This window comes from Lynx rufus, unplaced genomic scaffold, assembly GCF_022079265.1.
Source record: "Lynx rufus isolate CCGP_SWC_20201006 ecotype Redwood Valley unplaced genomic scaffold, mLynRuf1.p SCAF_28, whole genome shotgun sequence".
Classification (NCBI taxonomy): domain Eukaryota; kingdom Metazoa; phylum Chordata; class Mammalia; order Carnivora; family Felidae; genus Lynx; species Lynx rufus.
The window spans coordinates 6897482-6914102 of NW_025814843.1; the positions used below are offsets into that span (position 1 = coordinate 6897482).

Genomic DNA, 16621 nt, shown 5'->3' on the forward strand with positions numbered 1-16621 from the left:
AAAAAAAAAAGATTTAAATTATACTCCATCCTTAACACTGTCCATCCCCTCTCACCTTGATTTAATTTTCTTATCATTACCCAACATACTTATTACTACTTGTGTATCTATTGTCCAGCTCCTTCATAAAATAGAAGCCCTCTGAGGGCAGGAACTCTATCTGTTCAGTTCACTGTTGAATAGCCAGCTGACAGAACAATGCCTCTGTAGGAGGCATCTGATAAATATTTATTGAATGAGTGAGTGAATGAATGGAAAGAGATGATAACTTTCCCTTATTTCCTAAACTGAGGTATAGATCTCCCAAATTTTAAGACATATTTTTTAGTGGTTCAGTCTGTTCAGAAAGAAGGGACATTTCATGCTTCACCTCAAGGTGCCAGTTTATAAAGACATTATTAAACTACCAAGTGTCATTTCTATGTCAGGAATCATCTATCGGGGTTAGAGTTCTCACGGGTTCTGAGGATGGGCTTCAGAGCTCTGTGAACTCCCTAAATTTGTGTGGAAAACGTTGTATGTAGACGTAAGTGTGCATTTCCCTTGGGAAAAGAAGTATAGCTTCCATCAGATTCACAAAGTATCTATGGCCCAATTAAAGGGTTTGGATTGTTATTATCTTCTTTGTGTATTGATCAGCTAAGAGCTACTATGTTGAAGATAAAAACTCATCACCTTCCTTTCCAAACCAGCTTGTCTCTTGACTTTCTTAGAAGCAAAGCCCTCGGTGTCAGAAGAAACAGCCACTGCAGGTATCCCTTTAAAATGCCCCCAATTAATTGCTACCCTGCTGCTCAGGAACTCATAAAGTAGCACTGTTATACAAGTCGACTTTAGAAATTTCCACTTGGGTTAAGCTGAAATGGTTTTCACACACTGGGTCTTGTTCTGGCCCTGGGACCAGGAAGAACATGTTAAATCTCTTTTTTTCCCCTTTGGTTAGTTTTTCAGATATGTGAAGATACCATGATTCACACCTCCCCCCTTTCCAAAGCCTTTTTCTCCAGAGATGTGTCCAATTCCGCTAAACGTGCCACAGGGCAGCTCGCCACACTACAACTGTTTCCCAATGCTCCCCAGTGTTGCCAACTGCCCAAGACTGAACACACATAGGATACACGTAGGAATCCAGATTTCCAGATTTGGATACTTCTATCAGCGCAATTTAGTATCACAAAACGACTGTTGTGGCTGAGCGCAGGATGGGTGTGGAAGAGACAGGTGGAGAATGGAGAGAGGGCAAGGTGTCTGAGCGATGAGGCAAAAGAGTAGCACTTCGCAGCTTCTGGCCTGCGGGAAAGGGAAGGAGAAGGGGAGGAGGGAGGATGGCATCCCTGTTGAAGCAGAGTGAGTTTGGGGGAGGCAGAGGGAGGGAGACAGAAGGACACACGGGACACGAAGGCCGGGAGACAGGTTAGCAACGCATGGAACGCCAACACGGGGGAGTGGAAAGAGAGAGCCCAGGAAGTGCAGAGCTAGTGTGAGTTGGAGCATCGAGGAGGTCGGGGAGCAAATCCAATGCAGCAGGGAGGCTTCGGCTGAGCACCTAGGACACGGGCAGAGTCGCAAAGGTGTGGGACTGGGCACGGGGTATGCGACACACACGGGAATTATCTTGATAGACCCTCGCAGCGCTCGGCCCAGCCTGTCGGCGACAAGAGAAGGGACGAACGCTCCAAGCTGGAATGAATGACCCAGCCGCCCCTTGCGGGCAACCGCGAGCGGCCACGGCGCCTGGGCGACGCGAGCGGGGCGGGGCGACGCAGGCGGCCAATCGGAGCCCGCGGCCCAGCCCCGGCCCCGCCCCTCCGCCCTGGCGCCGGCGCCGGCGGCGCGCGCAGCCGCCGGCCTCCCGGAAGTGCGCCCGGAGCCGGCGTCGCGGGCCGAGGTGAGCGCGCGCGGGCTGGGCGGGCCCGGCCGCGGCCACCCGGGGTCGGGCGTGGCGTCTCCCGCGTCCGCGCGGGGCCCAGCTGGGCCCCCAGGGGCGACGGCGGGGCCGGCGGACGCGCGCCCGGACGTCTCGGAGGGCGCGGGGCCGCGGCAGGGGCAGGGAGGCGGGGCCGAGCGGGCTCAGGGGTGGTGGGGACGCCGCTGCCCGGCGCTGGCTCTGTGCCCCGGATCCTGCGTACCCCGCCGGACTCCCGGGCCGCGCCCCTAGACTGGCAGCTAAACCGGGCCGCTCCCTGTGCCTTCCCCCAGAGGCTGGAAGGCAGGAGCCCCTCGTGGGCTGAAGCCCGGAGCCTCCCTCCCCGGCGTGCCAAGGGTGCTGGGGGGCCCGGCGTGGAGAACACCTGGGTGGGGAGCGCCGCCCCGGCCTCCAGGACGCAGAATGCCAGCGGCACTCCCCTAACTCCCCTGCAGTTTGAACCAGCCTCGAAACCCGCTCCCCCCCCCCCCGAAATCTCCCGACGTTGGGGGCTCCTCTTCCCCGGAGCACAGGCCTTGCTTGGAGCTTCCTGGGTTCCAATTCGGCCGCCCCTTGTGAACATCAGAGGTTCCTAATCCGCCAGGATTAGAAATGGCAGGAACAGGGCCTAATAAGGAGCTGATGCGTAGCTGTTGGAGTAAAAATTACTCCTAAGGCTCCTTGTGGACGGTAAGGCAGGCTTTTTATTTAGGGGCCCGACCCAAACGGGGTTTTGCAGGCGCAGAGAGAAATTGGGCTGTGTTCCGAATACAGCAAGGACGAGTGAGCTCCGTGGGGAGGATCAGTGGATGGAAAATTACTAAGGAAACGTGGGGTAAAGGGAACGGGCTGATCCGACTTGACAGGAGTTTAGCCGAAGGCAGGCCCGCGTGCTAAGGACTTTGATCAGAGATCAGGGGTGGTCAGATATACAACGTTAGGATGTAGCATTTAACCAGCTCTCAAAGATGAGGGTTTTTCCCTGAACTGGACTCAGCAAGATTCTTGCTGAAACGGGACTCAAAGGGTCAAGGGCAGAGCTGAAAGGCCAGACCAAGTCACAAAGAGGACTCAGGAGCTTGACTAGATTTTGCTTAAGGAGAGAGTCTTTGTCAATAGTAGGTACACAACAAAGGGCTACTTGTATGCACATTCATAGTAAGCGTGCTTACCTAAAAGCATATTTAATTTTTAAAAATTTTTATTTATTTTTGAAAGAGGGAGAGACAGAGCATGAGTAGGGGAGGGTCAGAGAGAGAGAGAGAGAAAGGGAGACACAGAATCCGAAGCAGGCTCCAGGCTCTGAGCTGTCAGCACAGTCCCATGCAGGGCTCCAACTCAGGAACGACAAGATCATGACTGGAGCCAAGTCCCACGCTTAAGGACTGAGCCACCCAGGTGCCCCCCTAAGAGTATATTTTAAGTTCATTCTCACTTGTTAGAGTTTTAATAACAACTATGCATTTGGGATAACTTGAAGTGTTTTTAGGTTCTCATGAACTCATTGGGTTATAAACTACACCCTTTATAAAATAATTTAATTTGGAATAATTGAGACATTTTACTTAGCATTTTGTTAGGCTATAATTACTAAAATCAAGTTTAAATACAAGATTTACAGTTTTCCCTAAATGTCACTTTCCCGAAATGTAATCTATGCACTCTTAATTCAGGAAGGAAATAAATCTGAATAAATCTACGCATCAGTCTCTTGATCTTTGAAATCTTTTTACTTGTTATTTAAAACTCAGGAGCCAAACAGATTTAGATTATGAAGGGTGCTTGTATATTTATTCAATTTTGTGACATGTTTATTTAAAACTGCACATTTTTCCTCTACTTTTCTATAAGCGGTCTCCTATAAGTTTGGATATGTTGTGTTTTCACTGCCATTCAATATGAAAACATTTTAATTTCCATTGTCCTTCTTTTTCTTTGGCCATAGGTTAAGAGTTTTGTTTTTTAATAATTTCTATATATTGACATTTTCTAGATATTGTTACCGAGTTCTAATTTCACTGTATTATGGTCAGAGCATATATACTTTGAGATTGTAATCTTTTGAAAAGTAATCATGCCTGTGGTCTGCTTTGGTGAATGATTCGTATGCACTTGAAATGAATGTGTATTCTATAGTTGTTGAGTCTGAACATCAGATCAAGTTGGTAAGTTGGTTTACAGTGTTCAGATTTTCTGTATCCTTACTGATTTTTTTTTTGTCTACTCCTCCGATCAACTATGAGGATCTGCCATTTTAGACCTGGTATTAAGTGCATATACATTTACAGTTTTGTGTTGTAAATGACTAGACTCATTTATAACGAAATGTTTCCCTATTTCTTTTTTGGTCTTGAAGTCTCTTGGTCAGATATAATATCACTGTACCACTTTTTGTATGCTTGCTGTTTGCATAGGATTTCTTTTCCCCATTATTTTATTTTATTTCCAAACCATCTGTATCTTTATGTGTAAAATATCTCTTGTAGACACTGTATGACTGGATGTTGCTTTTCTAAATCTGACAGTCTTTACTTATAATTAAAATGTTTAGTCCACTTACATTTAATGCAATTACTGATATGGTTGAGTGTTGGTCTACCAGTTGTCTTTTTCCCCCATTTGATCCTTCTGGTTTTTATTCTTCTCTTGATGTTTTCTTATCACATTTTGGGATAGTGAATGTTTTGGGGGATTCCTTTATTGGTTTTTAAGCTATAGTTCTTTATATAATATTTTTACACCTAGCAGTAGCGTCTTTAAATGATCAAAGTTTACTTTAACTTATTGGAATCTACTTTAATATTTGTACCACTTTATGTCACAATTTACATTTATTTCCTGCCTCTCATTTAACACCTTTGCATTTCCCGTTTGTCACCTTAGCACCACTCACTTTCCATTTCGTATTCTTTTTTATCAGTTCATAAATGTAATAACCTCACAACAGATTAATTCCTTATGCCCACTCCTTTGTGCTATATTTATGTCATTTACTTCTACTTATGTTCTGTTTACACTGTTATTATTTTTGTATTTAATAGTTGCCTTTTAAGGAGGTTAGAAGTAAAAGCATAGTATTTCTATATTTATTCAGTATATGTTTACCATTTTTAGAGATCTTCATTCCTTTCTGTAGATCTGAGTTTCTCTGTAATTGGAAAGGTGTCCTTTATCATTTCTTACATATAAATCACTGGAGAAAATTTTTCCTAGCTTATTTATTTATTTTTATTGAAGTATAATCAGCATACAATGTTATGTTGGTTTCAGGTGTATAGCATATTGATTTGACAATTCTATACATTACTCAGTGTTCATATCAGCTATACTCTGTATATGCTGTATTTTTCATCTCAGTCATTTGTTTTATAACTGGAACTTTGTATCTTTTTTTTTTAAGTTTATTTATTTTGAGAGAGAGATGGCACAAGCAGGGAAGAGGAGCAGAGGGAAAGAGAGGGAATGGTAAACAGGCTCCATGCTCTGTGCAGACCCCAATGCGGGGCTCAATCCCACCACCCTGGGATCATGACTTGAGCCAAAATCAACCGACTGAGCCACCCAGGTGCCCCGGAAGTTTGTAGCTCTTAATCCCTTTTATCTGTTTTGCTCATAACCCCTACTTACTTCCCTTTTGGCAAAGAACAGTTTGTTCTCTGTATTCAAGAGTCTGGTTTCTGTTGTTTGTGCATTTGTTTTGTTTTTTCATATTCTACAAATAAGTGAAATTATATGGTATCTTTCTCTCTCTGTCAGACTTACTTCATTTAGCGTAGTGCCCTCCAGGCCTATCAAATGTTGTTGCAAATGGCAAGATCTCATTCTTTTTTATGGCTGAGTAGTATTCCATTGTATATATATACCACATCTTTATTCATTCATCTGTCAATGGACACTTGGGTTTGCTTCCATATCTTGGCCATTGTAAATGCTGCAGTAAACATAGGGGTGCGTATATCTTTTTGAATTAGTGGTTTTGTTTTCTTTGTGTAAATACCAATAATGGAATTACTGGATCATGTGGTGTTTCTGCTTTTTAATTTCAACATAATGGTTGCACCAATTTACATTCCCACCAACAGGGCTCTCCTTTTTTGCCACATCCTTGCCAACACTTGTTATTTCTTGTCTTTTTAATATTGGCCTTTCTGACTGGTGTGAGGTGATACCTCATTGTGTTTTTCATTTGTATTTTCTTGGTGGTTAGTGATATTGAGCATCTCTTCATGTTTCTGTTGGCTTTCTCTGTGTCTTTGGGAAAATGTTCAGGTCCCATGGCTATTTTTTTAATTGGGGTGTGTGTGTGTGTGTGTGTGTGTGTGTGTGTGTGTGTGTGTGTTGAGTTGAGTTGTAGAAGTTATTTATACACTTTGGATATTAACCCCTTATTGGTTATATAATTTTTTGTTGATGGTTTCCTTTACTATGTAAAAGCTTTTTATTTTGGTGTCATCCCAATGGTTTATTTTTGCTTTTGTTTCCCTTGCCTGAGGAGACATATCTAAAAATATGTTGCTAAGGGCAATATCCAAGAGATGACTGCATTTGCCTTAGGAGTTTTATGGTTTCAGGTCTCACATTTAGGTCTTTAATCTATTTTCAGTTAATTCTTGTGTATGGCATAAGAAAGTGGTCCAGTGTCATTCTTTTGCATGTAGCTGTTCTGTTTTCTCAGCACCATTTATTGAGAAGATTGTCTGTTTCCCATTGTATATTCTTGCCTCTTTTGTTGTAGATTAGAGCACATGGATGCAGGTTTATTTCTAGACTCTATCCTGTTCCATTGGTCTGTGTGTCTGTTATTGTGCCAGTACCATGCTGTTTTGATTCTTCTAGCTTTGTAATATATCTTGAAATCCTGGGAGAAGAGATCCCTCTAGCTTTGTTCTTCTCAAGAATGATTTGACTGTTTGTTGTCTTTTGTGGTTCCATACACATTTTAGGATTATGTGTTTTAGTTCTGTGGAAAATGCTGTTGGTACTTTGATAGGGATTGCACTGAATCTGTACATTGAGTTGGGCATCATGGGCTTTTTAACGATATTCTTTCAGTTCATGAGCATGATCTATCTTTCTATTTGTTTGTGTCATCTGCGGTTCTTTCAACAACTTCTTATAGTTTTCAGAGTACAAGTCTTTCACTTTCTTTGTTAAATTTATTCCTAGGTATCCTTTTTTAAAAAATTTAAGAAAATGTTTACTTATTTTTGAGAGAGAGAGAGAGAGCGTGCTCACACACATGACTGAGCGTGGGGGAGGAGCAGAGAGAGAGGGGGACACAGAATCCGAAGCAGGCTCCAGGCTCCAAGCTGTCAGCACAGAGCCCAACTCACGAACTGTGAGATCATGACCTGGGCCAAAGACAGATGGACGTTAACTGACTGAGCCACCCGGGTGCCCCAGTATTATATTCCGTTACGTGAAGTTATAAATGGGATTGTTTCCTTAATTTATCTTTCTGCTACTTCATTATTAGTGCATAGGAACACAACAGATTTCTGTATGCTAATTTTGGATCCTGTAGCTTTACTGAATTCATTTTTCAGTTCTAATAGTTTTTTCATGCAGGCTTTAGGGTTTTCTATATATACTATGTTATTTGCAAATAGTGACTTCTTCCTTACCAGTTTGGATGCCTTTTATTCCTTTTTCTTGTCTGATTGCTGCAGCTCAGACTTCCAATACTATGTTGAATAAAAGTGGTGAGTGGACATCCTTGTTTTGTTTCTGATCATAGAGCAAAAGCTTTCAGGTTTTCACTACTGAGTACGATGTTAGCTGCAGGTTTTTCATGTATGGCTTTTTTATTTTAAGGTATGTTCTCTCTAAATCCACTTTGTTGAGAGCTGTTATCATGAATGGATGTATTTTGTCAAATGCTTTTTTGGCATTTGTTGAAATGATCATATAGTTTTTATTCTTTTTCTTGTTAATGTGACGTATTACATTGATTTGCGAATATTGAACCAATTGATCGAGGTTTTTTTTTTTTAATGTATTGTTGAACTTGGTTTGCAAATGTTTTGTTGAGATTTTTTGCATCTATGTTCACCAGAGATATTGGCCTGTAGTTTTCTTTTTTTTGTAGTGTCTCTGTCTGATTTTGGTGTTAAGATAATGCTCATCTTGTAGAATGAATTTGAAAGTTTTCCTTCCTCTTTTGTTTTGGAATAGTTTGAGAAGAATAGATATCAACCCTTCTTTAAATATTTGGTCGAGTTCACCTGTGAAGCGATTTGGTCCTGGACTTTTGTTTGTTAAAAGTATTGGTTAGTTATTCAGTTTTGTTACTAGCAGTTGTTTCATTCAAATTTTGCATTCCTAATTCAGTTTTGGAAGATTGCATGCTTCTAGGAACTTATCCATTTTTTTCTAGATTGTTTAATTTGGTGGTATATAATTTCTCATCATACTCTTTTATAATCCTTTGTATTTCTGTGGTTATTTTTCTTTCATTTAAAAAAAATTTTTTTTAAATGTTTATTTATTTTTGAGAGAGGGAGAGACAGAGTGCAAGCTGGGGAGGGGCAGAGAGAGACAGGGAGACACAGAATCCGAAGCAGGCTCCAGACTCAGAGCTGTCCGCACAGAGCCCAATGTGGGGCTCGAACCCATGAACTGTGAGATCATGACCTGAGCTGAAGTCGGATGCTCAACCAACTGAGCCACCCAGGCGCCCCTTTCATTTCTGATTTTATTTATTTGAATCACCTTTCTTTTCCTTTTTTGATGAGTCTGGCTAAAGATTTATCCATTTTGTTGATCTTTTCAAAGGACCAGCTCCTGGTTTCATTGATCTTTTTCTATGCTTTTTAGTTTCTATTTTTATTTCTGCTGTACTCTTTATTATAGTAAGACCTTGGATCGCAAGTAACTTGTTTTGTGAGTGTTCCTCAAGATGAGCAAACATTTCTAAAAATCTTACTTGATAAACGAGCGATGTCTTGCAATATGAGTAGTATGTGATGCTCAATGTCACATGATCACAAGTGAGCTGGTGGTTCTTGAAATTCACTTTTTTTTAAAAAAAAAATTTTTTTTTTTTCAACGTTTATTTATTTTTCGGACAGAGAGACAGAGCATGAACGGGAGAGGGGCAGAGAGAGAGGGAGACACAGAATCAGAAGCAGGCTCCAGGCTCTGAGCTGTCAGCACAGAGCCGATGTGGGGCTCGAACTCACGGACCGCGAGATCGTGACCTGGCTGAAGTCGGATGCTTAACCGACTGCGCCACCCAGGCGCCCCTGAAATTCACTTTGATATACAAGTGTTTTGGGTTACAAGCATGTTTCCAGAATGAATTATGCTCGCAAACCAAGGTTTAATGTGTTTCCTCCCTTCTACTCGTTTTGGGTTTTGTTTGTTCTTCTTTTTCTAGCTCCTTTAGGTGTAAGTTTAGGTTGTTTAAGATTTTCCTTCTGAAGGCAGGCTGATATGGCTATAACTTCCCTCTTAGAACTGCTTTTGTTGCATCCCAAAGATTTTAGGTTGTTTTCATTTGTCTCCACGTATTTTTCGATTTCCTCTTTGACGTCTTGGTCGACCTCTTCATTGTTAGATAGCATGTTGTTTAGCCTCCATGTGTTTGTGTTCTCTCCAGATTGATTTCTAGTTGTGGTTAGAGAGGATGCAGGATATGACTTTAGTCTTTTTAAATTTACTGAGACTTGTTTTGTGGCCTAACATGTGATGCCTTGGAGAATGTTCCAAGTGCACTTGGAAATAATGTATCCTGCTGTTTTTGAATGGAATGTTCTGTATATATCTCTTAGTTCCATCTGGCCTACTGTGTGGTTTAAAGCCAGTTTCTTTGTTGATTTTATGTCTGGATGATCTATCCGTTGATGTAAGTAGGGTGTTAAGTTCCCCTATTATTATGGTATGACCGCCAGTTTCTTCCTTTGTTTCTTTTAATATTTGCTTTATGTATTTAGGTGCCTTTATGTTGGTCGCATAAATATTTGCAATTGTTATATCTTCTTGTTAGATTGATCCCCGTATTATATGGTGTCCTTCTTTGTCTCTTGTTTATAGTCTTTGTTTTAAAGTCTGTTTTGTCTGATATAGTATTGCTACTCTGGCTTTTTTATCCCCTTCCACTTCTATTTGCATGGTATATGTTTTTCCATCCCTTCACTTTCAATCTGTACGAGTCTTTAGGTCTGAAGTGAGTCTATTACAGGCAGCAGATAGATGAGTGTTGGTTTTTTTGTTTTTATTCATTCAGTTACTCTGTATCTTGATTTGGAGCACTTAGACCATTTAAAGTAATTGTTATAATTACATATTTATCGCTGTTCTAACTCTTTTCTTGTTATTTTTGTAGTTCTCTGTTGCTGTCTTCTCTTGCTCTCTTCCCTTGTGGTTTGATGGGTTTCTTCAGTGTTATGTATGGATTCCTTTCTCTTTATTTTTTGTGTACCTATTATAGGTTTTTGATTTGTGTTAACTGTTGGGCTTGTATATCACATTTATAACAGTCTCTGTTTAGTTGATGGTTGCTTGAATTTGAACACATTCCAAAAGCAGATATCTTTCTATTCTTATTTTTGAAAGATGTTTTTACTGGAGTGGAAATCTGGGTTGATAATTCTTTTCCTAGAATTTGGATTTGGTTCTTTGTTATAATTTCAATTTCTCTGTGGAATGTCCCTATGTCTTCTTTCATTATGGCTATATTTTTCTTGCAGTCCTTGGGCCATCTTTGGGTTGGTTTCTCCTGTTTTTTTTCCCATGACTTTGAGTCACATTATCATGTTTTTAAATGTCTAATAATTTGGGGTTACATCTCGAATATTGCGGGTGGCACATTGTAGGATTCTGTGATCTTCCTCTGAGGAGTATTGAGTTTTGTTCTGGCAGGCGGTTGAGTTACTCATTGATCACCTTTGACTTGAGTTAGCTTGGTTTTATGCCTTGTTAGGACAGATCTCTCTGGAAAGGCCAGAGTGTATCCTGAGGCGTTCTAACTTGATTAGGCCAGACCAGGAGGCTGCATTTCCTCTGTGGATCTTGTTGATGCTTGGCTTTAGGCTCTTTTAGGGCCAGTTTAGAGTAGATCTTACTCTAGGGCATTGGATTTACTCCTAACAATCCTAACACGGGGCCTTTCTGGTATCTCAGGATGCTTTGGGTATTAACGGGTATTAACGAGGTCTCTCCATTCTTAGCGGTCACAAACTCAAATATCTCTCATTCCTGATTGGCATTTATTTTGTATCTCTTTTGCTCTTAACCCTGTAGCATCTGCTGTCTGTTAAACTTTGCATAACTTCACCCTGCCCCTGTGCAGTCCAACCCTTGGCCAAGGGCTCGCAGGAAAACCCCACACAGACTTCTTCATGACCACCCCCCTCCCTGCCGTAGCTCCATTCTTTCCACTGATCTGTTGTTCAGATTCCAGATACTAAAGCGGCTCCAAGTTCTGATCTCTCCCTCCTCAGTTTGTTGAGACCACCGAACTCCGCTTGAGCTCCAGCTTCCTGCACCATTGTTGGGAAATTGTCGCCATGCGGTCAGCCAGGATGATCATGGGCCTCTTCCCCATGAGGTTTTCTTCTCTCGGGGACCTCATTCTTGTCTGCCAGTTGTCTAGTGCAGGAAAACAATTGCCCTAAACGTTTTCTGTAGTTCTGTAGTTGTTGACAGTGGGTGGGCTGGTCTTACTACCAGGTACTCTGCTGTGGCCAGAAACAAGTGCTCAAACACGTCTGTACTGAGCACATCATCAGCATGGCACCCTGGCTTCTGTTTGAATAAATGAACGAAATATGTGGGTTTCTTGTTGAACCAAAAAGTAAGTGCAATGAGGTCCACATATGAAACCTGTAATATTGGGTTAATCCTTTATTAAATTTTTTAAAAAAATTTTATTTGTTTTTGAGAGAGAAAGAGAGAGACAGAGCATGAGCAGGGGAGGGGCAGAGAGAGAGGGAGACACAGAATCTGAAGCGGGTTCCAAGCTCCAAGCTGTCAGCACAGAGCCCGACGTGGGCTTGAACTCACGAGCCGTGAGATCATGACCTGAGCTGAAGTTGGATGCCTAACTGACTGAGCCACCCAGGTGCCCCTGGATTAATCCTTTAATCCTTTTTACTTCTTTCCCCTTTTTTTTTTTTAATGTTTCTTTTTGAGAGAGAGAGCGAGAACATCAGTGGGGAGGGGCAAAGAGGGAGGGAGACAGAGAATCCCGAGCAGGTTCCCCACTGTCAGTGCAGCACCCAATGCGGGGCTCATACGCACAAGCCATGAGATCGTGACCTGAGCCGAAATCAAGAGCGGGGCACTTAACTGAGCCACCCGGTGCCCCTCACCCTTTCCTTTTTTTGCTTGAAACGTTTTCTTTTTTATTTTACTTTATTTTTTGTTTATTTATAGTTTTTAAATGATTTTCTGATACAGGATGAGTTGTTTGAAGTGCTAGGTATGAAGACATTCCTTCCTGTACCACAAGAAAAAGGCAGCTATGAAAAGCTGGAGTATTCTACCGATCTCTAATTAAGCCAGACAGATGAACTGATTGGGTGTGTCTGTTTGCTTTTATGGTTCCAATTAGTGTTTTGGAGGAATGATGGCCTACAGCGCTTTTACAACATTTAAGGATTGGCCCAATAATCCAACATTAGGATCCTATGCAAGACAGTTAACTAGAAATAGTTAAATAAACTGATCCTTTAAGCATTTCTAAATACTACCTTTGTCATTTAACATTCCTTTTTCCACCAGCTTAGCCACTGTCTTCCAGATTTTTAGGCCAGTTGCCATAAAATAGTGCTCACTTAGTTCAAGGCCAGAGGAGTGTTTTGGGGGGTAGTCACTGTTGGTTCTAAGCCTTCTCTAACCCCGGAGTTGAGCATTTCATTTGGGACAGGTTTTTCATCGATTCCCACACAGTCTCGTTTTCCACACTGCCCTCAGAAGAGGTCACCTGGAAATTTCGTTGCAGCTGTTGGGGAAGAATTAATTTGTCCTTTTTCACCCCTTATTCCTTATGGAAGCATCAGGTCGTTTCAGCATCACCCCTTCTAGGGTGTTGATGACGTCTTTGTTCAGCTTTACCGTTTAGTCTGCACGCTCGCGGGGGCAGTTAAGGAAGTGTCGTGTGGAAGAGCCGTTCGCGTGGAAAACCAGGGTGAAAATGCTTCACGTGATGCATTTCATCCTTCTACTGGGTCTGGCCCTTTGAAGCCCAAGAGAGAATGTCGTAAGACGGTCTGGGTGAAGATGCCAGTTTAGACACGGTATTAAGCGACTTGCTTGGCGGCTTCAGGTTTGTAATCTTTCAGAGGAGAGTAGTGGAGCCGTTGCTTCTCAGGTAGGGCCTGTGAATTCGTTCTCACTGATACCGGGTCCTTCTCTGTGCAGCACCGGCTCTCTCTCCCTCTCTAGTGTCCCTGTGAGAGCCTCGGTGAAGACTTGGTCCCCCCCCACCCGAGACAGCCCCCTCCGGGAAACCCTTCACCCAAAGGGACCCGCCGAGCCAGATGATGCCTGTCGACCTGGGGCAGGCCCTGGCCCTGCTGCCGCAGCTGGCGAAGGCCGAGGACTCCCCGTTCCGCGGACCGGACGCTGCCCCTCGAGGGGAGCTCTCTAACCCCGAGACCGCCCGCCAGCTCTTCAGGCAGTTTCGTTACCAGGTGACGTCCGGGCCCCACGAGACCCTGAGACAGCTTCGGAAGCTCTGTTTCCAGTGGCTGCAGCCAGAGGTTCACACGAAGGAGCAGATCCTGGAGATCCTCATGCTGGAGCAGTTCCTGACCATCCTGCCCGGGGAGATCCAGACGTGGGTGCGGACCCAGTGTCCGGGCAGCGGCGAGGAGGCGGTGACCCTCGTGGAGAGCTTGAAGGGAGACCCCCAGAGACTGTGGCGGTGGGTAAGCAGAGGGGGTAATCCGCCAGCGAGGCACAGGGCTCCCTTGGGGTCTCACGAGGCGTCTTGTCTTTTTTTCTGACTCTCAGCATGTGTGGTTTTCCACACTAACGACCAGTTCTCCAACTTTCTTTTCTTTTCTTCTCTTCTCTTTTCTTTAATGTTTTGTTTATTTTTGAGACAGAGAGAGACAGAGCATGAACGGGGGAGGGTCAGAGAGAGAGGGAGACACAGAATCCGAAACAGGCTCCAGGCTCTGAGCTGTCAGCACAGAGCCCGACGCGGGGCTGGAACCCACGAGCCGTGAGATCATGGCCTGAGCCGAAGTCGGACGCTCAACCGACTGAGCCACCCAGGCGCCCCCATTCTCCAACTTTCTGATACCGGCCGGTGTCTTACAAGTCAGTTCAAACCCGACACCAACATTCTGGGGTTGGCAGACCCAGGGGGATAAGGGTCAGTCTGACGAGAATGCTCTTATTTTGGACACCAGTCACAGGTCACACAGGCCAACTGTCCCTAAGACCGACTGGCTGTATATTTGCCGGTTCCCACAACGCCCTCCCCGGGTTGGACAGGGAATGACTCACGGAACTCGCGAAAGCACGACTTACACTTGCTGGTTTCTGATAAGGAGCGTGATTCAGGAGCAGCAGCAGGAGGCCATGGGGATGGCGTGGGGCCTCCGTGGCCTCTCCCGGCATGCCGTGCGCCCGGTACTGCTGTGTGTTCACCAGCTTAGAGGCTCCCCAGACCCCATCATTTGGGGAGCTTGATGGAGGCTTCGTTACTTAGGCATGAGAGATTAGTCATTGGCCATTGGTGACCGAAAGTCTCCGGCCCCTCTCCCTTCCTCAGAGGTTGAGGGTTGGGGCTGTGAGGTCAATCCTCTGATCACCCGGTGGGCATCTCTGATGACCAGCCTCCGTCCTGAAGCTCTCTGGGGGCCCACCAAGCGTCCCCTGCTTAGCCTCAACTCAGGCGTGATTGAAAGGGGCTCATCATGAATAACAGAATTGCTCCTGTCACTCCCTTCCTTTAGGGCAATTCCAAGGGTTTTAGCAACTCTGTGCCAGGAACCTGGGACAGAGACGAAATCCACGTTTCTTATTCTATCGCCCCAGTGTGTCCCCGTGTCTCCCCTAATTCTAAGGCTCCCTGGGACTCTGACCATTACAAACAGAGGCCAAAGCCTCTTGTCTCTGTCCATCTTTAGACTCAAGTGTCCAGGAAGTTGTACAAAGGATACCTGAGTTTTCACTGCTGGAGACTATCCAGTAGAAACACATTGTCGATGAACTTTGCCTTTATTTTTTCTTAAATTTTTTTAACGTTTATTTATTTTTGAGAGAGAGAGAGAGACAGACAGAGTGCAAGCAGGGGAGGAGCAGAGAAACAGGGAGACACAGAATCCGAAGCAAGCCCCAGGCTCCGAGGCATCAGCACAGAGCCCGATGCGGGGCTCGAACTCACAGACTGTGAGATCATGACCTGAGCTGAAGTCGGACGCTTAGCCGACTGAGCCACCCAGGCGCCCCTCCGTGGCGTGCCTTGAAGACCTCCCACGCCTGATTCAGGCGTCTGCTTTCGGCCTCCCCTCAGGTCGTTTTCCTCACAGCTTCCTGCTGGTCTAGACGGAAAAGCTCGTGTGCCTCTCTCCCTGTTCCATGTCCCCGAGGACCGCCCTGTGGTCTGTTATGGAGCATTAGCTGTGTTTCTTTCAGAACCCCTCATTCTGGATCCTTCAGTAACTAATTCCGTGTGGTCTCTAGATCAGCATCCAAGTTCTGGGACAAGAAATCCTATCGGAGAAGACGGACTCCGCAAGCTGCCGCGTGGGGGGAGCAGGGCGCCATCTTGAAATGGCGTCTCAGGAGCTGGGACCTCGGGCCTCCCCCTCCAGGCCTGGGGAGCCGCCGAGCCGTGCTGTGAAAGAGGAGTCTGACATGGAGCAGGAATTAGGTGAGGGGCGCTTCCTCGCGGTGGCATGTGGGGAGTTCTCGGGGAAATCTGGGGGCCGTGGTTAGTGGGCCTAAGACCGAGTGGAAAATGATATGCTGCTCGGATCAGGGTATCTCTGGAAAGTCTGGAAACGGAGTGGACTTAACCGAATCCCTCTGAGGGGGAGCTCATAGAGGGTGAATCTCCTCTATGGCTGGGCCAGACCACGTGAATTTTGGTTCTGAGGAAGGAGGAGGAAACTGTGGCTGAGACTGTTGGGAAGGCTGGAGCGAGCTGGGGCTGGTCGGCGAGGGAGGGACGGGCATCGCTTCTGATGTGCACCGACCGATTGCATCGGTGCCCTCTGGGGAGTGGTTTGCGACGACATCTAGAGCCTTCCAACTTTCTGTTCCTCGCTTCAGCGCTGGCCGCTGCCGCCCTGGACGAAAGGCTCGTCGGAGACCAGGACTTCACGGCCTCCGTGCTCCAAGCAGCACCTCAGGTGAGCCGGCTTCCCTGCTTGTCTTACCCCCGCCGGGGCTCCAGCGGGAGTGTGGAAAGGGGACGTGCTGTCAGAAGGAGAGAGGACGGCTAGCAGGGCAACAACAGGCACGTGGAACGAAGCCCGAGTCCCAGTATTTCTCTTGAGGCAGAAGGCTGGGTGATCGTCACCTTGATAACGGAATCTGGACCCATTCTTCCTGGAGGAAGTGGCTGTGAAGCTTCCCTCATGTTTGTCCTGCTCCTGCTCTTGGGGTCGTGCGGAGAAAAGACTCTATTTCCCGGTCTCGGCCTCCCCCACGGGAGTCAGTTTGAGAGTTTGAATGGTTACGGGTCATGTGGGCCAGGCGACCTCCCCAGCTTTAGGGAGGTGTGGTGGACAAACAGTAAACCGCACATATTTC

The 16621-nt window shown here is 45.1% G+C and overlaps 1 protein-coding gene across 2 annotated transcripts in view; it reads left to right on the plus strand.

Annotated features, from left to right (window-relative positions):
• Positions 1–1860: 1860 nt before the first annotated feature.
• ZNF18 (zinc finger protein 18) overlaps positions 1861–16621 on the plus strand; it is a 29819-nt gene continuing 15058 nt past the window's right edge. Inside the window, exons 1-4 of one of the 2 annotated variants that reach the window (XM_047089876.1) lie at positions 1861–1888; positions 13271–13779; positions 15548–15737; positions 16139–16218. In XM_047089876.1, the coding sequence (XP_046945832.1) occupies positions 13390–13779; positions 15548–15737; positions 16139–16218 (660 nt within the window). In that variant the 5' untranslated portion in view covers positions 1861–1888; positions 13271–13389. Of the gene's footprint in view, positions 1889–12228; positions 13176–13270; positions 13780–15547; positions 15738–16138; positions 16219–16621 lie in introns of those variants that run through there. The other variant, XM_047089875.1, reaches the window with a different exon arrangement.